This window comes from Bubalus bubalis, chromosome 14 (genome assembly GCF_019923935.1).
Source record: "Bubalus bubalis isolate 160015118507 breed Murrah chromosome 14, NDDB_SH_1, whole genome shotgun sequence".
Taxonomy (NCBI): domain Eukaryota; kingdom Metazoa; phylum Chordata; class Mammalia; order Artiodactyla; family Bovidae; genus Bubalus; species Bubalus bubalis.
This window is the reverse complement of record NC_059170.1, coordinates 62149001-62171938: the sequence shown is the minus strand read 5'-3', so window position 1 is coordinate 62171938 and position 22938 is coordinate 62149001. Positions and strand designations below refer to the sequence as shown.

The window sequence follows — 22938 nt, the reverse complement described above, 5'->3', positions numbered from 1 at the left end:
ATCATTTCTTAAGCAGACTATATGACTCAGTGAACAGAAATGTCTGGTTTAGTTTGGTGATGCATACAAATCCCAGTGTTTCAAAAAGAGGAATATGTGCAATTTTTGTCATCTCAGTAGTCTATGATTTCCACCCTGCTCAAAAACTTTACCCACTTTTCTCTGAACATTTAACCCTAAGATATACTTTGGATTCTAGCTGATTTTAGTCATTGTAGTATTGAAGTTGTTAGATTTTCAGCTTTCCAACATCATAACAAATATTACTTTATATCTCTGTCGAGGGTTGTTCTGAATCTCAGCAGTTCGGTACTTCTTCTGAAGTCTGCTATGGCTACCTTGTTTTTGCCACTTAATCAAGCTGTGCACTGACTTCTTATTTTACTTTGTATTCGTAGAAGAAAGATGCGAAGCAGGAAGCAGTTAATGATTTGACTATTTTGCTGAAACTTCACTTTCTTGGGTTCTAACTTTGCCTCTTCAAACTGAACAGTACAATCTTGATTAGAAGTAGTCAGAGTGGCCATTTTATCTCATTTCTAATTTTAGGAGAAAAACATTCAGTCTTTCATCATTAGGTACGATGTTGTTGTTGTTAAGTCACTTCAGTCGTGTCCAACTCTGTGTGACCCCATAGATGGCAGCCCACCAGGCTCCGCTGTCCCTGGGATTCTCCAGGCAAGAACACTGGAGTGGGTTGCCATTTCCTTCTCCAATGCATGAAAGTGAAAAGTGAAAGTGAAGTCGCTCAGTCGTATCCGACTCGTAGCGACCCCACAGACTGCAGCCCACCAGGCTCCTCCGTCCAAGGGATTTTCCAGGTAGGAGTACTGGAGTGGGGTGCCATTGCTTTCTCCGATGTTAGCTATAGATTATTCATAGAGCTCTTGCATTATAGTTAACAAAGTCAAAATAATTAAAACATTGCCAAATAATGAATTTACCCCATGAAAACAAACATGGTTTGGTTTAAAGAAATCTATTCATGCCATTTATAGCACTAGTATTGAAAATCATTTAGTCATATTAATAGATAGGAATATATTTAATAAAATTCAACTTTTTTCTATATAAGAATTGTTCGGAGTCTGTCAGGCCCCTCTGTCCATGGAATTCTCCAGGCAAGAATACTAGAGTGGGTAGCCATTCCCTTTTCCAGGGGATCTTCCCAACCCAAGGATCAAACCTCAGTCTCCTGCGTTGCAGGCAGATTCTTTACCTCTGAGCCATCAGGGAAGCCCTAAGTAAAAAAAAATGTTAGCAGGCTGAAATAGATACATATTAACATGACAGTAAATATTATTTCAAACAATGGAAAAGTATACCAAACATTAATGCCCCAGAGACATTCCCACTAAAACAAGGAAGAAGACATGTGTGTGATTACTACTCTTATGTACCAAAATTCTATAACTCTGTGTAACACACAGAGAAAAGAAACAAATGAGATAAAACTATTGGAAAGCAGAAGCTATTTTTCATAAATAAAGGAACCTGATACAAAATACACAGAAGTTCACAGCTTTCCATGTCAGAAATAACCATTTAGAAAATGCAAGATTAAAGTTCCTTAATAATTGCAAAAATAGATAAAATACTTACTAACAAGCTTAATCATGTGTAGGTTCCATATAAGGAAAGTAATGAAAGTTTGATGAGACACTTAAAAGAACACCTGAATAAACATTTTAATGGATGGAAAGCCAGAATAGATTAAGATATCATTATTTCCACATCAGTTCCATCAATAACATTATTATTTGGAGCATCAGAATGTAATTAGAAAAAATCACAGAGACGCATAAAGAGTGAGACAACTTGAGAAAAAATTTAAAAATAAGATCAATGAAAGCAGACTGTACTAAGTCTAAATAAATCATTAGATTAAACTGTAGTAATGAAGTCATTATAGGAATTGCACGAGAAGGAACAGGACAATCAATGGAAGATTATACAGTTTCAGAAATAGACCTTAGCATATGAGTGTAACATGCAGTTCCAAACAATGGACAAATGATCTCTTACTCAACAAATTATCTGAGGACTCTTAGCTATCAATCTAAATAAAATTTGTCTCTTTAGATTTGGTTCTAACTTCATGCAACATACTACAATAAATTTAAAGCAGATTAGAGAACTGAAAGTAAAGAATGAAATAATGAGCTAACTAGTAGAGCCTATGGCAAGTTTTACGTAATGCCAACATAGTGGAGGCCTTTCTGAGCAAAACAGCAAAAAATAAATCTTGAACAAAAGGTTTAAAAATGTTACAGTGTGAAAATACATACCACTGCATGGCAAAAAAAAAATCATATTTAGAATTAAATGGCAAATTACAGACAGATGATATATTTAACAGAAATTTAATGCTCTTATTTTATAGAAAACCTGTAAACAAAAAATAGTCCAATTGGATAGAATGAGGATTGTTAAACATGGTGTGAAGTTTCACCTCACCTGTAATAGAGAAATGCTAAATAAAACATAACTGTCACTTTTAATCCATCAAATTGCAAAAAGAATAATGGTATGTATTTTTATAAGGGTTAAAATGACATATGCATGCTTACAATATTGTTTAGTTGCTAAGTCTTATCTCTTTTGCAAACTCCTGGATTGTAGCCACTTGGCTCCTCTGTCCATGGGAATCCCCAGGCAGGTATACTGAGGCGGGTTTACCATCTCCTCCAATGGATCTTCCCAAACCAAGGATCTAACCCTCATCTCTTGTATTGGCATCCAGATTCTTTGCAACTGAGTCACCAGGGAAGCCCATATGCTGATATATAGGTTGAATTATTATTTCCAGTTTTATTGAGAAATAATTGACATACTTCACCATATAATTTTAAAGCTTTCATCATGATAGTTTGATTAACATATATGGTGAAATGATTACCAAAATAGGTTAAGCTAGCATCCATCTTCTCATATAGATGCAAAAAAGAGAGAAAAAGAAAAAAAATTTTTCTTTCATAGTAACACATAGAATTTACTCTTTTAAAACTTTCCTATGTATCATACAATAAAATGTTTATAAAGCCATATAATGGAGTATATACTGTCATTAAAAATTAACTCTCAAGGGATATTTATGGACTTGGAAAATACCAAGACTATCATATTAATTGTAAAAAAGCAAGTTATCACATGATATGATTCCAGTTTGATTAATACATAAGTATATGTAATTATATGTTAAATAAAGATTGGTTGGGAAATAAAACTAGCAATATCTTAGCACTGGGATATTATTTACTTTAATTTCTGTTTCTATACTTTTCTGTAATTTTCTATTAAAATGATTATTTTACAAACCAGGCAATGCTATTTAAAGCATAAATATGATTAAAATTTTGAACTACGAGGATAGAATTATTCAAACTGAGGGTTGCAATTCAGGAGGGTCATGCTATCAATTACCCAGTGGGTTGCAGTCAGCACTTTTGTTAATGAAATAGAATAGAATACAAAATATCTCTGTGCTTTATTTGGATGTTTTGAAAAAAGAAACATCACAATAAATATGTAGTTTCAGCACACACAAACATACAACCATAACACATACCCAGATATATAAATGATTAAACAATGTTAACTATTTCTTAGTATGGTTTATTTCAAAAGTTTCAAAGACTACCTTGGAGTAATCTGTTTTTTGATAAATTGAAGATTTCTGAAATTGCATACTTCATATTACTAATGTAGTCACATCCACTTCATGCAGGTGAATTAGGACAAAGCTGGAAGTCACTGAGGAATTCAGAGTTAATTATTTCAACTACTTCTGGTGGGAATCCAGATTTAACTATTTAAGCTACTATTGGTTTAAAAAAATAACAGTAATAATGTCTAAACATATGGCTTAAATTTGTGAATAATACAGAGATTATGTGATGCTCTGTAATGAAGGATAATTTTAAGTCAATACACAGCCAAACTTGCATAATTTAAAATTTCCTGAGCCAGCATATTTCAGCGTTCACTAGAAGCACTTAAAAGTTAGGAAGAGCAAAGATAAAAATTGAATTTTACTGCAAACAAGTATGTCCAAGTCTTTTGAATCAGATACTTTTTAACTGTTGCCATATGGGTGAATACTTCATTCTCTTGCCCTTTCTAAGTAGTATCTTAGGAGACTTTTTGATGTAGATATAAAATAAATACTCCGATATCTAATAATCTGGGTACAGTTGCCATCTCCCTGATTAAAACATGATGAAAGCAGTGTACTATCACTAATTATTTTGCACTAAAGTGGGTTTATTGGATTGTCCAGGGTATAACTGACTTTTTATGCATCATGTATTTCCTAGGATATATATATATAGAACCAATAGTTTGGAAGGAAAAAGAAATAACATGTGAATATTTTTAATGAGATAAAAGAATTGGAAGGGTAAAACACCCTGATATTATGCTTTTAAACACATATTAGGGTGCTCTAGACTCTACAAAACTAAAGAAATGGTAAGTCTTTATTTTATAAAACCTGCAGCTCTGCATGATGCCACATCTGATATGACAAGGTTCTGCTTATCAGATCCAGATGATTTCACCCCAATTTTCCATCTGAAACTCATCTTCACTTGCCAAGTTCCTGTGTTCTGCAGATAACTATTCTTAATGGCATTGGCTTACGATCCCGGGCTACAACTAATATCAAGAGCTTTTGTTAGAAGGCAACACGCTCCATATCCTTGCATATTATAATGATGTAAAATTTCATAATTTGTCCTATAGTGTTGTCTCCATAATAGATTACTGTGTACTCAAATTCATCTATCATTCCCAGAGCTCTATGTAATGAGTAGTTCAGGTATGAAGATTCTGAAAAACTTTAAGCTCAAGTTTCTTGATTTTAGGAGAAATGCTTTTACAAATTAAATCATCCATCTCATGCCTGAAGCCAATTAAGAACAAACATACCCCATATGGGAAATGAGATATGACTTTTTTTTACTAACTTTTTATTGACAGTAATGATTATTGTACTCAACATTTTAAATTTTATGACCTACCTTTCCAATGAAATTTTTTCAGTATTTCAAAACAAAATCATTTTCCTGTATCTTACAGCTCCACACTCATAACAAAATATGTTATGAGTTAGTTTTTGTCACAGCTGTTTATCATTATACTTGTTTCTCATCTAAAACACTTATTTTTTTAAGTACTTTCCATCTCTTTAATGCCAGAGGATCATTTTTCACACTATTGCAGACTACGGAAAGAAAACGTAACAAATGTACAATTGATTTTCTCATTAAGATACTATGCCAGTAAATACACCTGAGGCCTCAGTTCAGTTCAGTTCAGTCGCTCAGTCGTGTCCGACTCTTTGTGACCCCATGAATCGCAGCACGCCAGGCCTCCCTGTCCATCACCAACACTGGAGTTCACTCAGACTCACGTCCATAGAGGCAGTGATGCCATCCAGCCATCTCATCCTCTGTCGTCCCCTTCTCCTCCTGCCTTCAATCCCTCCCAGCATCAGAGTCTTTTCCAATGAGTCAACTCTTCACATGAGGTGGCCAAAGTACTGGAGTTTCAGCTTCAGCATCATTCCCTCCAAAGAAATCCCAGGGCTGATCTTCAAAATGGACTGGTTGGATCTCCTTGCAGTCCAAGGGACTCTCAAGAGTCTTCTCCAACATCACAGTTCAAAAGCATCAATTCTTCGGCACTCAGCTTTCTTCACAGTCCAACTCTCACATCCATACATGATTACTGGAAAAACCATAGCCTTCACTAGACAGACCTTTGTTGGCAAAGTAATGTCTCTGCCTTTTAATATGCTGTCTAGTTGGGTCATAACTTTTCTTCCAAGGAGCAAGCATCTTTTAATATCATGGCTGCAATCACCATCTGCAGTGATTTTGGAGCCCCAAAAAATAAAGTCTGTCACTGTTTCCACTGTTTCCTCATCTATTTGCCATGAAGTGATGGGACCAGATGCCATGATCTTAGTTTTCTGAATGTTGAGCTTTAAGCCAACCTTTTCACTCTCCTCTTTTACTTTCATCAAGAGGATCTTTGGTTCTTCACTTTCTGCCATAAGGGTGGTGTCATATGCATATCTGAGGCTATTGATATTTCTCCCAGCAATCTTGATTCCAGCTTATGCTTCATCCAGCCCAGTGTTTCTCATGATGTACTCTGCATATAAGTTAAATAAGCAAGGTGACAATATACAGCTTTGACGTACTCCTCCCTATTTGGAACCAGTCTGTTGTTCTATGTCCAGTTCTAACTGTTTCTTCCTGACCTGCATACAGATTTCTCAAAAGGCAGGTCAGGTGGTCTGGTATTCCCATCTCTTGAAGAATTTTCTACAGTTTATTGTGATCCACACAGTCAAAGGCTTTGGCATAGTTAATAAGGCAGAATTAGATGGTTTTCTGAAACTCTCTTGCTTTTTCAATTATCACAGAGTTAAGTATTAATAATTATGACAGGAACTGTGTAGTCTTCAAAGCCTAAAATATTTAGTACCCTGTTTTTTTTTTCCTAATCTCTTAATCTGACTCCTAATCTCCAAACTAATTCCTAATTGGATCTCAGGGATCTGTGAAGGTTTTCTCCAGAATTTTCTTTTGTAGCGGTTTCATTTTACTGGTGAAATAACACATGTTCAATTGTGTAGAAAGACATGGACTTCATTTTTAATCCTTATGTATGTATTTTAATGTTTACTCTGTTTTCTTTATCTGAACATACTACCTTTGCAAAATAAGTTGTATTTGTGAAGCCCTTTCCACAAACTGAGATCAGTTAGACATGTGATGAGATTTATGCTTTAATCTCACAATTGAATAGATGCTGCAAACTAGGAGAATATTGCTTCCTTTCTCGGCTGCCTTATTAAATGGGGTTCACTTAACATGGTTCTTGGGGGCTTTGAAATCAACATCCCATTGAAGCTGAGTGGGAAATAGTACAATTAACTTGAAGTATCACTCTCTAACAATCTGCTTTGGTATTAGGTAATAGTGAGAAGAAGGTAATAGCTTGAAAATAAAACCATTGGAAATCTTTTGTAGTTAGGAACTCAGACTGTTGAAATCATTTTTTAAGGAATATTTACAAAACCACATAATTTCTATTTATAAATATTGAATAAATATGTGCTCTATATTTGAGAGCAATTCAGATTTTTCTCTCATAAGATTCTATAATATTAATTTCCAAATATGGTGATGGAGGAATTTTTAAGTATAAAAGACATTTCATATTATCATGGTACACAGCATTAATTTCTATACATTTTGTAACTTCTATCTATATAGTGAAAATCTCACGTACTCATTTTCGAGAGTTCTTGACCTTGTTACGTACATACTACAAAGACATTACTTAAGTGTTAAAAACAGCTGACATTTACTAAATGTTGACTGTGTACCAAACACTCTACTTTTAGTTCTTACCTAATCCCCCTCCATCATTTTACAGGTGAGGAAACCAGTTTAAATAGGAAAAATAGCTTGCCTAAGATCACATACCTATTTGGTGGCCAAAACAGACTTCTAACTCAAGCAGTTTGACCCTAGACTTTTCATCTGAAATTATGTTCCCCTGCAAAGTCTTATGCATATGAGAAGCTTGAAAACAACCAATTGTAGTGTAATAGTAGACATTAGCACTGATGTTGAGGGACATTGAAAACAGGGTGCTATCTCTTCTGGGTAAGAGGAAAAGGAGATGCTTCTGGAAGGAGATAAGCCTTGCATTATATTTGGTTTACTAATTAGAGATGAGGAAGGTACTCCAGACAAATGTAATGGCATGTTCAAAGGCAGAGACTCAAAAAAGAGAAACACAATCAGAGAGGGGTAATAAGCACAGGAGATGGGCTGGTGGAGCGGAAAGAGGCCTGTTATGTAGACATATCATGTAGGAAGCCCGTGGGTTTCCCAATTCAGTGTGGTGAGAATCACCAGGGACTCCTGTTTCCAATGAAATTGCTGGACCTAAGTTGTAAGAGAATCTTACTCAGACCCAGGAATCTGCATTTCAGCAGGAACACCAGGTGATTCCAGGTCAGGAGAGCCTCTCTGAGAACTCTGGAAAACAACCTGCTAGAGCACAATGTGGTTAATGTCATGATGTTTTAGAGAAACAACACAGCAGCTCAGTGGAGGGAGGAAGGTGTTTTCAGAAGTGATTTTTTTTACTTATTTGTTGTTGTTCGGTCGCTCAGTCATGTCAGACCCCATGGACTGCAGCACGCCAGGCTTCCCTGTCCTTCACCATCTCCCGGGGTTTGCTCAAACTCATGTCCATTGAGTGGATGATGCCACCCAACCATCTCATCATCTCATCATCGTCGCCCCTTCTCCTCCTGCCTTCAAACTTTCCCAGAATCAGGATCATTATTTAGAATTTTGAAATAATAGAAAGATAGCTTTTCTTAATGATTGGTACAACACACACACAGAGACACACACAGACACATCTTCTTGTTTATAATTGGTTTCTGATGCTGTTTAAATGACTAGGTTTTAAAATTAAATTATGAAAAGGCAAAGTCCTGTTTTGTTAATTTGTAAAGGCATCATAAGGTACAAAAATGTATGAATTTTTCAAACCAAACTTTATTTGTGTTTTTCCATTGTCAATCCTTCCCACCCTGGCCGTTAGTAAGCTGTGGATCAACTAATAGATAATCAATTGTGAATAAATAAATGAATGAATTACTTAATTGAATTACATATTTTCAGTAGAACCTAATTTCACACACAATAATTGAGAGTATTTAATAACTCAGGCAAACCACAGTGTTTCTATACTTTTCCCTGGGATTAATGTAATAATTTAAGGGACCAATTACTGAAGATAAAATTGACTCATAAATTTAAGATTTGGTACTGTCTTTTTACAATATAAGGTAAAAGTTATTATTTCCCACTGGCTTTGAGTACGTCTAGAATGGAGTAAGTAAAGACAGACTGCATTTTAAAATTATCTGTTGCGTTTAATTACTTGTCAGATGATTCCCAAAATATATTCTCTGTAGAAAATTGATAGATTCCCATCTTGCAAAAGAGAATATCAGTACACTTTTCAATATTTAAGCAAACTTGAAAGGAGAGAAAGAGAAGAGGCAACAACCGTCTGATTCATCTGGAATTGGACTCTAAACGTCAGAATCTCTTTGGGTAACCAGATATGGCCTTGACCAACTGGGGATTCTGAACTCAGGATGCTAGATCACACACTGATGTTTATTTCACACTTGAGCTTGTTCAGCACAGATGGTAGGTATAAAATAGCTGAGCTCTAATGGATCATGTCCAAGCAGAATGATAGATATGATCTTTTCTGTTGACAGTCGAGCTGTTTTCACATTCCACTTGAATTAAATTGTGCTCATTCATGCTATGGTACATGATCTCTGGCAAGGATTCTTAGGAAAAAATCATGTGGACTCATTGCAAAACAAGTGAAAAAAGAAGTTGTGAAGTAACAGTGTAAAAAAACATGAGACTAAAATTGAACAGCCTGTAAGAATATAAGACAAAAAGTCTCCATTTATTTTGAAAAATACATAAATATCTATTTAGATTATTAACATGGATTTATATTTATAATGTATTAAGTATATATATTTATATATTAAAATTCAGGATCAATGTAAACCTTTGTTTTTCATAGACTCATAAATATATGAAAAATAAATCATGTGTCAGATATACTTGTTCAGTCACCCAGTTGTGTCTGACTCTGCAACCCCATGGACTGCAGCATGCCAGACCTCCCTGTCCCTCACTATCTCCCAAAGTTCATTGCATGTCCATTGCATCGAAGTTCATGTCCATTGCATCAGTGATGCCATCCAGCCATCTCATCCTCTGACAGCCTCTTCTCCATCTGCCCTCAATCTTTCCTAGCATCAAGGACTCTTCCAATGAGTCAACTGTTCTCATCAGATAACCAAAATACTGGAGCTTCAGCATCATTCTTTCCAATGAGTATTCAAGGTTGATTTCCCTTAAGATTGACTGGTTTGATCTCCGTGCTATCTAAGGGACTTTCAGAAGTCTTCTCTCGCACCATAGTTCGAAGGCATCAGTTCTTTGGTGCTCTGCCTTCTTTGTGGTTCAACTCTCACGACAGTATGTGACCACTGGAAAGACCATAGCCTTGACTATATGGACCTTTGTTGGCAGAGTAATATCTCTGCTTTTCAATACACTGTCTAGGTTTGTCATAGCTTTCCTGCCAAGAAACAGTCATCTTCTGATTTCATGGCTGCAGTCACCATCCGCAGTGATTTTAGAACCCAAGAAGAGGAAATCTGTCACTACTTCCACCTTTTCCCCTTCTTTTTGCCATGAAATAATGGGGCCACATGCTATGATCTTAGATTTTTAATATTTAGTTTTTTTGTTTGTTTTTTGTTTGTTTGTTTGTTTTGTTCTTCAATTTTATTTTATTTTTAAACTTTACATAATTGTATTAGTTTTGCCAAATATCAAAATGAATCCGCCACAGGTATACATGTGCTCCCCATCCTGAACCCTCCTCCCTCCTCCTTCCCCATTCCATCCCTCTGGGTCGTCCCAATGCACCAGCCCCAAGCATCCAGTATTGTGCATCGAACCTGGACTGGCAACTTGTTTCATACATGATATTTTACATGTTTCAATGCCATTCTCCCAAATCTTCCCACCCTCTCCCTCTCCCACAGAGTCCATAAGACTGTTCTATACATCAGTGTCTCTTTTGCTGTCTTGTACACAGGGTTATTGTTACCATCTTTCTAAATTCCATATATATGCATTAGTGTACTGTATTGGTGTTTTTCTTTCTGGCTTACTTCACTCTGTATAATAGGCTCCAGTTTCATCCACCTCATTAGAACTGATTCAAATGTATTCTTTTTAATGGCTGAGTAATACTCCATTGTGTATATGTACCACTGCTTTCTTATCCATTCATCTGCTGATGGACATCTAGGTTGCTTCCATGTCCTGGCTATTATAAACAGTGCTGCGATGAACATTGGGGTACACGTGTCTCTTTCCCTTCTGGTTTCCTCAGTGTGTATGCCCAGCAGTGGGATTGCTGGATCATAAGGCAGTTCTATTTCCAGTTTTTTAAGGAATCTCCACACTGTTCTCCAGAGTGGCTGTACTAGTTTGCATTCCCACCAACAGTGTAAGAGGGTTCCCTTTTCTCCACACCCTCTCCAGCATTTATTACTTGTAGACTTTTGGATCGCAGCCATTCTGACTGGTGTGAAATGGTACCTCATAGTGGTTTTGATTTGCATTTCTCTGATAATGAGTGATGTTGAGCATCTTTTCATGTGTTTGTTAGCCATCTGTATGTCTTCTTTGGAGAAATGTCTATTTAGTTCTTTGGCCCATTTTTTGATTGGGTCATTTATTTTTCTGGAGTTGAGCTGTAGGAGTTGCTTGTATATTCTCGAGATTGTTTGTTTGTCAGTTGCTTCATTTGCTATTATCTTCTCCCATTCTGAAGGCTGTCTTTTCACCTTGCTAATAGTTTCCTTTGATGTGCAGAAGCTTTTAAGGTTAATTAGGTCCCATTTGTTTATTTTTGCTTTTATTTCCAATATTCTGGGAGGTGGGTCATAGAGGATCCTGCTGTGATGTATGTCAGAGAGTGTTTTGCCTATGTTCTCCTCTAGGAGTTTTATAGTTTCTGGTCTTACATTGAGATCTTTAATCCATTTTGAGTTTATTTTTGTGTATGGTGTTAGAAAGTGTTCTAGTTTCATTCTTTTACAAGTGGTTGACCAGATTTCCCAGCACCACTTGTTAAAGAGATTGTCTTTAATCCATTGTATATTCTTGCCTCCTTTGTCAAAGATAAGGTGTCCATATGTACGTGGATTTATCTCTGGGCTTTCTATTTTGTTCCATTGATCTATTAATCAATGACTATAGTAAAGTTGCAGGATATAAAATCAACACACAGAAATCCCTTGCATTCCTATACACTAATAATGAGAAAACAGAAAGAGAAATTAAGGAAACAATTCCATTCACCATTGCAATGGAAAGAATAAAATACTTAGGAATATATCTACCTAAAGAAACTAAAGACCTATATATAGAAAACTATAAAACACTGGTGAAAGAAATCAAAGAGGACACTAACAGATGGAGAAATATACCATGTTCATGGATTGGAAGAATCAATATAGTGAAAATGAGTATACTACCCAAAGCAATCTATAGATTCAATGCAATCCCTATCAAGCTACCAACAGCATTCTTCACAGAGCTAGAACAAATAATTTCACAATTTGTATGGAAATACAAAAAACCTCGAATAGCCAAAGCGATCTTGAGAAAGAATGGAACTGGAGGAATCAACCTACCTGACTTCAGGCTCTACTACAAAGCCACAGTTATCAAGATAGTATGGTACTGGCACAAAGATTTTTAATATTTAGTTTTAAGCCAGCTCTTTCACTCTCCTCCTTCACCCTCATCAAGAGGCTCTTTAGTTCCTCTTTGCTTTCTGCCATTAGAGTGGTATCATCTGCATTATCTGAGTTTGTAGATGTTTCTCCCATCTATCTTGATTCCAGCTTATAACTCATCTAGCCTGGCATTTCTTATGATGTGTTCAGTGTATAGGATAAACAAACAGGGTAACAGCAGACACTTCATTTTTCATAGGTAAATATATGGAAAAAAATCATGTTTCAGATATACTGCTACTGCTAAGTCATGTAAGTCGTGTCTGACTCTGTGCAACCCCATAGATGGCAGCCCACCAGGCTTCTCAGTCCCTGGGATTCTCCAGGCAAGAACACTGGAGTGGGTTGCCAATCCTTCTCCAATGCATGAAAGTGGAAATTGAAAGGGAAGTCACTCAGTCGTGTCCAACTCCTAGCAACCCCATGGACTGCAGCCTAGCAGGCTCCTCCGTTCATGGGATTTTCCAGGCAAGAATACTGAAGTGGGGTGCCATTGCCTTCTCCATCAGATATACTAGGAATGCTTAAATATAACACTGGTCCTAACTTTAAAGTATTCACAATCAAGTTTGGTAAATAAGTGGTATCTGACTCTTTGCATCCCTGTGGACTATATAATCCATGGAATTCTCCAGGCCAATATACTGGAGTGGGTAGCCTTCCCCTTCTCCAGGGGATCTTCCCAACCAGGGATTGAACCCAGGTCTCCCACATTACAGGCAGATTCTTTACCAGCTGAGCCACAAGGGAAGCCCAAATAAGACATAAGGCCATGAAATTGTATATAAATGAGAAAAGTTAAATAGTAAAGTAACATGTGAGCACACCAATGATGAAGCTTTATCGGAATGGGCTCTGGGTGGTAATTTCTGAGTCTTGAAAAGTGAATGAACTGTAGTTAGATTTTCTGTAGGGAGGGCAGAAATTATTTCAATCAAGAAAGAGAGTGGAGGACTTCCCTGGTGGTCCAGTGGTTCAGACTCCATGCTTCCAATGCCAAGGTTGTGAATTCAGTCCCTGGTTGGAGAACTAAGATCCCACATCCACACAGCCCAGTCAAAAACTTTAAAAAAAGAAGAAGAAAGAAAGTGGGAGTGAGCCAAATCTCATCAACCCAGTGCTTGCTTAATTTGACCTTTTATTTTTATTATTTTACTTAACTTTTATTGGAGTACAGTTTCTTTACAATGTTCTGTTAGTTTCTGCTATACAGCAAAGTGAATCAGCTATACATATACATATATCCTCTCTTCTTTGGATTTCCTCCCCATTTAGGTCACCACAGAGCACGAAGTAGAGTTCCTTGTGAATCTGACCTTTTAGGCGTGACTTAATCTTAGGAATTATGTAGGCAGGAATCCACAGGAACACACTCAGCTTCGCTGATTCACTGAAAGAACTGACAGAGAGGAGAAAATGTTGTGCTCCAGGTTGCCGTTTATTACAACAAAAGGACACAGATTAAAATCAGCAAAGGGAAGGAACATGGGGGAATACAAGAGTGACAAGGCACAGCTCCCAGTCTTTCTCCCTCAGTGGAGTCGACACTTAATTCTTCCAGCAACTGTTCATGAAAACACACACCAAGTATTGCCACTCAAGGAAACTCATCCAAGTCTTGGTGTCCAGGGTTTTTACTGAGGGCCATTATATAGATATGAAATTTTCCATGTCCAACTTTATCTCTATTCTCCAGCCCCCCAAGGGTCAAACTGATGCAGCATGGCCCAGGGCTCCAAGCAAATAAAAACAGACCTGCACTATAAATCATGTTGGTGGTGTGAACTATCTAGCATAGCCCAAGACCCAAGATATACAAAGACACTTTTATCAGGCAGGATATTCCAAAGCCTTAGACGTGATCTCCCTGGACAAGGGCCAGTTCTCTCTTTGGAATGTGTAGGTTTGAACATCCCAAACCTGACTTACTAACCTTTTACTGTACAATAGGGAAAGAGTTTTTGTGACTGTGGATCTAGTTTTAAAATGTAAGTAAAACAAATAACAAGATCTGAAATCCTGAAAAATGCCTGCAAAAAATTTTGTATCTGTTTGTAGTAATGATGAAAAATATATACGTAGGAGGAAAAGAAAAACCAGCTCCATAGAATGGCTACTGTCTCGCCTTTGTATGGTGATCTCTGTATTGTGTGTGAACCTCAGTAGAGTCATCTGTTGTCACGTGCAAACGTAACGGCATCATTACCTAAGGTGTGCATGGGTGGTTACACAGAACTCTGTAAATGCTCATCCACTGCTCCAGCTAACAGTTCTATAGAAGAAAGTTTTTCTTGTGCACATTTGAAAATTAACTACTTACCAGTGTTTCTCTTTTAATTTCTACCTCCACTCTGTACCCCATACTTTCTTTTCTGATCTACAACATGGCTGTCTCTGAAGATGTTCCAGTGGATTTGATCGCCATCGGCAGGACTGGGTGGACAGTGGATGCCCTGAAGAGGTACAGGTGCGCTTTATTATGATGAGATTGCTAAGACCAAGCTGTCGTATATCATTGCTGCAACTTAATGAAAATGGGGTCTAATTTAATAAAAGAGCCAGCAGTCATTGAGCCCTTATATGTACCAGATGCTGGGTTTAACTCTACATGTATTATCTCAATTTATTCTCATGCCCATCCTATGAGATCAGAGCTGTTATTGCCTCCGTGGTACCAAGAGGGGAAGAGGAAAGAATGAGGGGTGATGTTGAGGTAGGGGTGGAAAGAAAGAATCTGGAGGTAGAGATGTGACTTAGGAATCGTAGAACCAGGATTTAAATCTCTTTGATCAAAGGGCAGCTCTCTTAAATATTTGCTGCTTTTTTGAGATCTTTTTTTTTCCCCATCTTTTTCACTCAAATAATGAAATCAGTTGTATGGAGGAAAAGATTGATTGCAGTATATCGGCATAATAGAAGAAGGTAGATGTGGTCTAACATGGAAACAGTAAGTCTCAGGCAAATATCATGGATACAGTGATGCAAAGAAGTGATTTAAGCAAGTAAATAAAATTGCAGAAGGGATTCCAACATGTTTAAAAGTTTTTTAGTGAATTGTATTTGCACTGTGAGTTCAGAGTCACATAAAAATATCCCATAAGGTTCACAGAGAAAAGTAGTATTTGTTCCTTCTCCCTTTGTTAAGTTTTAGGGTATATATTTCTAACAAAAACCATTATCACTTCTACAAGCTTTCTCATTCAGTGAAGCATATCATGTCAAAGAGCTGTTTTTAAAACTATTAGGGAATCCTGGTTACTAAAGCCTTTTTTTATTAAGTTTTTATTTATGATATCTCATAAATACCTTGAGAAATGCATTTTTCAGGATATTCTTGAACTTACTGCCAATGTACCTTTAATCAACTTTTTGACACTTGGTTGTGGGCGGTGGTGAATTACAATAATGTATACTAATTTATCGGAGAAGGCAATGGCACCCCACTCCAGTACTCTTGCCTGGAAAATCCCATGGATGGAGGAGCCTGGTAGGCTGCAGTCCATGGGGTCGCTAAGAGTCAGACACGACTGAGCGACTTCACTTTCATTTTTCACTTTCATGCATTGGAGAAGGAAATGGCAACCCACTCCAGTGTTCTTGCCTGGAGAATCCCAGGGACAGGGGAGCCTGGTGGGCTGCCATCTATGGGATCGCAAAGAGTTGGACACAACTAAAGCGACTTAGCAGCAGTAGCAGTATACTGATTTATCAACAGTATTTCATTTCACTTATTTAACAATGATACTTGAAAAAGAAAATCTATTAATGAGAGTCATTGTTGTGTTTTAAGGTTGATATTTCTTTCAGGTAATCACAGTTACCTCAATTAAAAACGTTGAAATTGGATATCAAAAGTGTAATTGAGACATCGTAATTTTCTTGCTTCAGTGTGGGCCCAGCATGAAACAGAAGCTATTGAGAAGAATCCACCACATTCTAAGCCCTCCTAAATATATGTATGGGGAATTCACTATGTCCTATGGTCTGTGCTAAGCACTAATTTTTTTTTTTTAATTATTCTCTCTTCCCAAGAAGCTCAGGCTCTAGCACTTGCTATAATATCCAGTGCTTCCTTTTTATTCCATAACTAAATTGTCAACATTACTAGCTCTATTGTGAGCAATCCTAGACTTGTGTTACAGGTAAGTGAACAGGGTCACCAAATCCAGTCTATTTTCTGTGCCTAAAACTAGGGTTAAATTTTCCTTCTGATCTTGTGAGATGAATTTATTCAATAAGTGCAGATCCTAATATAAGAACGTACTATTTACTGTTCTAAGTACTGCTAATTTAAGTGTGAGAAATGTGTGTAGCAGGGGAAACACACACTGAACAAAGAACCACACTTAGAGAATGACCCTGGCAAAGAGGTGCATGGTCTTGTTCAGTAGGATAAGGGAGCGTTTGTTTGAGGAGGTGATATTTAATGACTTCTGAGGGGTAACTGAAGGTAAGAGTGGTGAGAGGTAACACTGGTGGGGTGAACAGGGCCCAGTAACATTGAAGCAGTTTGAGCCTCATGTTAAAGGCAGGACAAAGCTATCTGGAGGGTTTTAAATTAAGGGGATGATATGATCCAAATGACTTTTTGGAAGAATGAATACATTATATATTACCCTGTCTTAATTACTGTAGTTTTATAAGAAATATCACTAGCTATAGAACAAACTTTACTTTTTCATTTTCTCAGGTGTTTTGACAACTTTTGAACTTTTGTTCTTCATATAAATTTTAAAATCCGCTTGCAATATCTGTAATCAGTCAATCTGGTCAATATTTTTACTGCAAGTCTGTTGCTCAGTTGTATCCAACTCTTTGTGACTGCATGGACTATAACTCACCAGGCTCCTCTGTCCATGGGATTTCCCAGGCAAGAAGGCCATCTCCTTCTCCAGGAGATCTTCCCAACCCAGAGATTGAATCCACATCTCCTGCTTAGCAGGTAGATTCTTTACCACTGAGCCACCAGGGAAGGCCCTCATTTTTACTGAAGTTACATTGAACTATGAATTACACTGCATTTCTAAATTATGGAAATTTTAAATTTCATCTTTTCATTATTGACTTCTTACCTAGTTGAATTGCCAGACAGCACATTCTATATGACACTGATTCTTTAAAATTAGTTGGAGCTTTTAATGGAATAGTCAATGAGTCATTTTTAACAAAGATCTACATGTGCTCGAGAAGGATGTGTATTTTCTAACTGATTGGTTATCAATTTGGATAAATGGGTTCTAGGTATTTTCACCATAAGCTTCTTTACCATAAACATTTTGGCCACAAACATTTTTGCCAAGTAAATGGCCATGAGGTCGTAATTTTGCCACTAAAGATACAATAAGGAAAAATAAAAGAGGGGCATTAGAAAGGATATAATGAAACATGAAAGTGAATAACAAAATTGAAAAGATTTTATTGAGAAATACAAAGTATCTGAATACATTTAATGTGTGTGGAGACTCACAACAATACTGTGCAAGTAAGTGGCTTTATTCTGTGAGTTGAACCTAAGCACTTGCCTTCCAAGTCTTTTGTTCATAGTATTACACATTTTGTTGCTACTAATTTGTCTGCTTGTTCAACATCCCAATGTTATTTTCAGCAAAATTTCTTCCTTCTTGAAGAGAGGTATCAATTCCAAATGCTAGGATGCATGTTTGTAACTGAGCTTTCTATTGTGTCATAAAAGCCTCTGCACTGATGTTTGTTCTTGGCATTTGTCACATGCCTTCGATAGACATTACAAAGTTTTATGGGAAACGCAGATTCACCTCTGTGCCTTCAAGGTCCTTGGCCTCTTTCCTGCCATGTCTTGTGTTTCAGAAGAAGAAACCAACTTGGGCAAATCATCATCATCTGTCATGATTTCTGTACTGTGTATATCCAACCAAACCACCAGCCAGATATTTTATCTTTTACAGCAAAATTGCCTTACAGCAAATTTAGTTATGCGACAAGAGTATTTTCAGCAAAAATGCATGTGACAAAGATATTTACAGCAGAGAAGATTATGATAAAAATTCTGGGCACGTGATAAAGTCAGTCAGACTCTCTCCATTCCCTTCATCTTCACCTTCTGAGCTCTTTGGAGGTAGGCTGGACCTGCTCATCACTTCCTTGCATAACCTCTCTTTTATATCATCTATTTTCTTATTTCTCTGTGCTGCATCCCAGGGGATTTTTTCAGATCTGTTTGCCAGTTTATTAATTCTTTCTTCCTCTTGTTCAATCTGCTCTTTAACCTATCCATTGAGGTAGTAATTTCAACAATGGTATTTTTCATTTTTTAGGGTCAATCTTTACTCAATCTGCCATATCATTTTTATAGCCTGTTTACTAGTTTATTTTTAAATTTTCCTATTTATTTATTTCAATATTTCATGTATAATTTCTATATGTTTCACACTGGATGATCCCAATCCGGGATCAAAAAGTTTTTGCTGGTCTGATTATGTTGTTCTCTGTTTTTGCTGGGTCTTTGTCAGACTACTCTTTTTCTCTTTGTGTTTCTTTTTGTATCCTTTAATTAGCAGTGCATTTGTTTGATCTTATTCCATGGGAATTTCTAGGATGTAGGTAGGTGATGTTTTCCACTAAAGAGGTTTTGATGATGGAAACCTGAGGGCTTCAGGGGGTGCCATCTGTTCCTGCGTTACTATGGGGAGGAGAGGTTTGGATTAATCTCCCCCATCTACTGTTGGTAACAAGCTGATCTCCTTGGAGCATAATTAGTTTTTGGCATTTTTACCTTCAGAGCAAACCCTGCACTTTTACTTTACCTAATGTATATTGCTCCTGCTGTCTTTATAGCACACAGGTTTTGCTTTATTTTGTTTTGGTGGTGGAGACAAAAGAAAGGCCCCTTCAGAGATTTTTCTCTACTTCTTGAAAATCCTCGTAATGCTTCAAAATTCTTGTTTTATCCAGAATCCACATATATTATGGCAGGAGGACCATTCAGGATCTGTAGTCTGCCTTTACTGCCATGAGCAAAACAAAGGTCAGGATTTTAGCTTATTAGGGTGATTAAGAATACTGATATACAGATTTGTGTGTGTGTGGGTGTGTGTGTAAATAGAACCACAGGGGAAGAATAATGTGTGACAAATTCCATCTTAGACTTACTGAGCTTGAGAAGTCTGTGACATCCACATGCATATAAGTCAATAGATGAATACTTGGGCCTAAAATCCAAGAGAAAAATGTGGACTGGAGATAGACATTTATGCATAATTAACATAAAGATGTTAATTGAAGTCATAAGTATGGAGGAAATTATTAGTGACCATGCCTATAGATAAAAGACAGGTCAGGAAAGATCCATAAGAACTACCAACCCTTAAAGCAAAGAAGAAAGAAACAGTTGGAGAAGCAGTTGTTAGACAGGAGTCAGAAAATTGATGAGTGTGTATCACAGACTCTAAGGTTAGAAAATGGACAGACAGTGCCAAATGCTAGTGAAATATTGAATGTATATGGAAGGTGTGATAAATACAGAAATATTTAGAAACATTGGTATAAGAAGTTTCAGTTAAGTTGTGCTGGACAAAAACAAACTTGTGGGCATCTGCAAAGCCCAAGGCTGGTCCATCTCTCTTGAATTCCAACTGTGAATGGAAGGAAAAGCAGGATGATCCCAGGATGCATGTGGAGAAGAGGGAAGATGGAGTTTTTAAAATAAGCTGGGATGTGCTTGAGTATGGTTAAGTGCTGATGATAACAAGGCAAGAGGGAATTAAGACTAAATACTGAAGAGAAAGGAGGGGGTCAAATGAGCAGGTTCACAATACCTGAGAAGGTAGACTGGGCTGGGCCAGAGCAGACACATGAGGGAACAGCTGTTAACAGTGGACCTGTCCATCCCAACAGGAGGAAGAAGGACAGGTCAGTACAGATTCAAGTAGGGATGATGATCTGTAAATAAATTTTTAAAATTCTTGCTGATGACTTGCTTATCAAAGATATAAAAAGTGAGGCCAAGGGTAAAATTGGGAGACACATTATGGAATGGCAGTTCTAAGTAGAGTGGAGAGGGTTTGAAATTGATGTTGAGGATAATGAGAGAGGACGTCAGCAAAGCTGGACAGTATTGCCAGGCAGCATAGAAGCCCTTGCTGGGGATGCTGGAGGTGAGTTTGTGGAGTTCCCAGTGGGAGGATGTGTGGTTGTTCTCCAGCTCGCTTGCTCTCTCTCTTTCTCTCTCTCTGAGCTTTGGCGCAGGCAAGGAAAGGCAGAGTTTTTACTGTATTTGGTACTGCAGATTTTCTAAGAAGGTGATGTGGAAAACAAAATACACACGAAAACAAGGCAAGATGCATAAAGATATTGAAAAGAGAGGTTGAACTGATGGGGAAAAAACAAGACTAAAGGGAGAGCATCATTGTGCTTGGGTTTTCTACAGAATCACAGGATAAGAAGAATGTGAGTAGCTACATTCATGAACAGCTACCTAAATAGACAGGAAAAAGGATAACTGAAGGTGTGATTTCAGAACTAAAGCATTCCCAGCTGCAGAGAAGGTCCAGGGTGTGGGGATGATAACTAAAGTGGAGTCAAGGAGGAGATCGTGAGATTACTGAGGCTGAGAAGATGCAGGAATGAAAGTCTGCGGGATCGAATGGGCTGCTAGGATGTTGGCGAGAGTAAGCTGGATCATATCTAACTAGTGACAAGGAAACCATATTGGATGTTCTTTCTGAACCAACAATACAGTGCATTGCATGTTCCTAATGACAAGAGAACTTTAAAAAAGGTATTTATTTAATAAAACTTTTCAGTTGTGGGATAAGTACCATCCATGTGTACGTAGTTATCTTCTATTAATAGTCAAGGCCCACCAGAGGGATGAAGTCCTTTGAAGCACAAAGAGGTAGGGAGAAATACCAACTTCTAAACCATAGAAGTTTGCATGTTGGAAATCGTTACTGGTAAATGTCATATTGTTTATTCTTGTGGGCTATAAATTAAAACTATGATATGCACCATGTCCTCGTGTAGCTCTGTTAGGGAGAAAATATTCTAAGTGACTGCCTGAGTGCTGTTCAATCCTTTGTGTGGGTGGCTCTGAATATTTCATAAAGGAAGGCAAAATTTTAATCTTAAATATCCATTCAACCTATGGGAAATTATTTTTGAAACAATGAAGTAGTATAGAGCAGTTACATTTTTCAAATTTAGCAATTTGATGTGAATGGAATACATTATTTCTTCACACACTTAGCCATGTCTTAAACCTTCTCTTTATATACATTTTTCTTCTAGTCTGTTTCCCATCGTGTCTTTTAAAAATATATTGATATAAAGTTTGGGTTAAGATCAACAGTAATATGAAAAGTTAAACTCAGAAATGATGGAATCCAAATATCTAGGCATGGAAATGCTTTCTAACATCCCATTTTAAATATATATATAAAGTCAGTAAAATCTATAACTGTAGTCCCGCACAAAAAGTATTCCTTATCTTGATTTGAGAGGCCTTTGTGCTTTACAGCCCAGCTTCTTTTTATTCTTTTGTTTCTTCTATTATTTTTCTTCTTGATATAATTTTAAAATGTAGCTCTGATCACTCCTCCATTGTCTTCCCCTCTGTTTCTCTTAGTCAAAAGAGAAGATGTGCGACCCCACAGAGCCAGCGGAAAGTTCTACTCGAACCAGCACCACCATACATGCAACAACCACACAATTCAGGGTCTTGACGACCACCAGAAGAGCAGCCACCTCCCAGCTGCCCACCAGCCTGCCCACGGAAGGTGCCCTGGAGACACTTTTTCTTTGTTACTGAAGGAGGGAAAATTCACTGTCGACGTGTACAGGAGAGGTTCTCCAGGGGAAATTTTTTTCTTCAGCAAACTGGATTTCTTAGGAATGTCTAAAAGGGAAAATACAAAATTATGGTGGAGTAAAACTATGTGCTTCTTTTTTTTTAATGTATGGATGCCTTTTATTAAGATTTAGTCTTTAATGGTGATCTTGGCTACTAGAGCCTCTAGAAAAGAAAGAAAGAACTTCCTCTCATATCCTTTCCTTCCTTTCTTGCTGAACTTTGTAATAACAGTGTTTAACATTTTAACCACAGGATAGGAAGGGAAAATGCATAGAAAATGTCCATTGATTTTGTATTCTGAATAACAGGTAATTCTGCTAATACACAATTCTTATATTTGCGTGGATACAGTCAGTAAAAATATACTGGTCTATAACCTTATAGAGAAGCACTGTGTATGACACAGAAATCGTACTAGAGAAGCATTTCCTTTGCCAGGAAAGGCAAAAATACTAGAGGGCATGAATGCATGCACACAGCTTATTGGGGAAAGATGGGATATTAGCCCAAATTTGTTAGTCATTTATTCTGAATGGTGCCACTAGGGAGAAATGTGAGACCAGTTAGCCAAGAGTAAGCCTTGAGGGGAAAACATGGTCTTATTTATTTTCATAAGCCTTGCTTTAATTTGAATAGGATGTTAAACTTGAATCTT

General features: G+C 37.1%; 1 protein-coding gene across 5 annotated transcripts in view; it reads left to right on the top strand.

Moving 5' to 3' along the window:
- The window catches only part of PLXDC2 (plexin domain containing 2), a 427345-nt gene that overhangs the window by 356402 nt on the left and 48005 nt on the right, over positions 1-22938 (top strand). For 4 of the 5 annotated variants that reach the window (XM_025264435.3, XM_044928172.2, XM_045162714.1 and 1 more), the window contains exons 10-11: positions 14858-14924; positions 22059-22209. In XM_025264435.3, the coding sequence (XP_025120220.3) occupies positions 14858-14924; positions 22059-22209 (218 nt within the window). The remainder of the gene's footprint in view (positions 1-14857; positions 14925-22058; positions 22210-22938) is intronic. The other variant, XM_025264436.3, reaches the window with a different exon arrangement.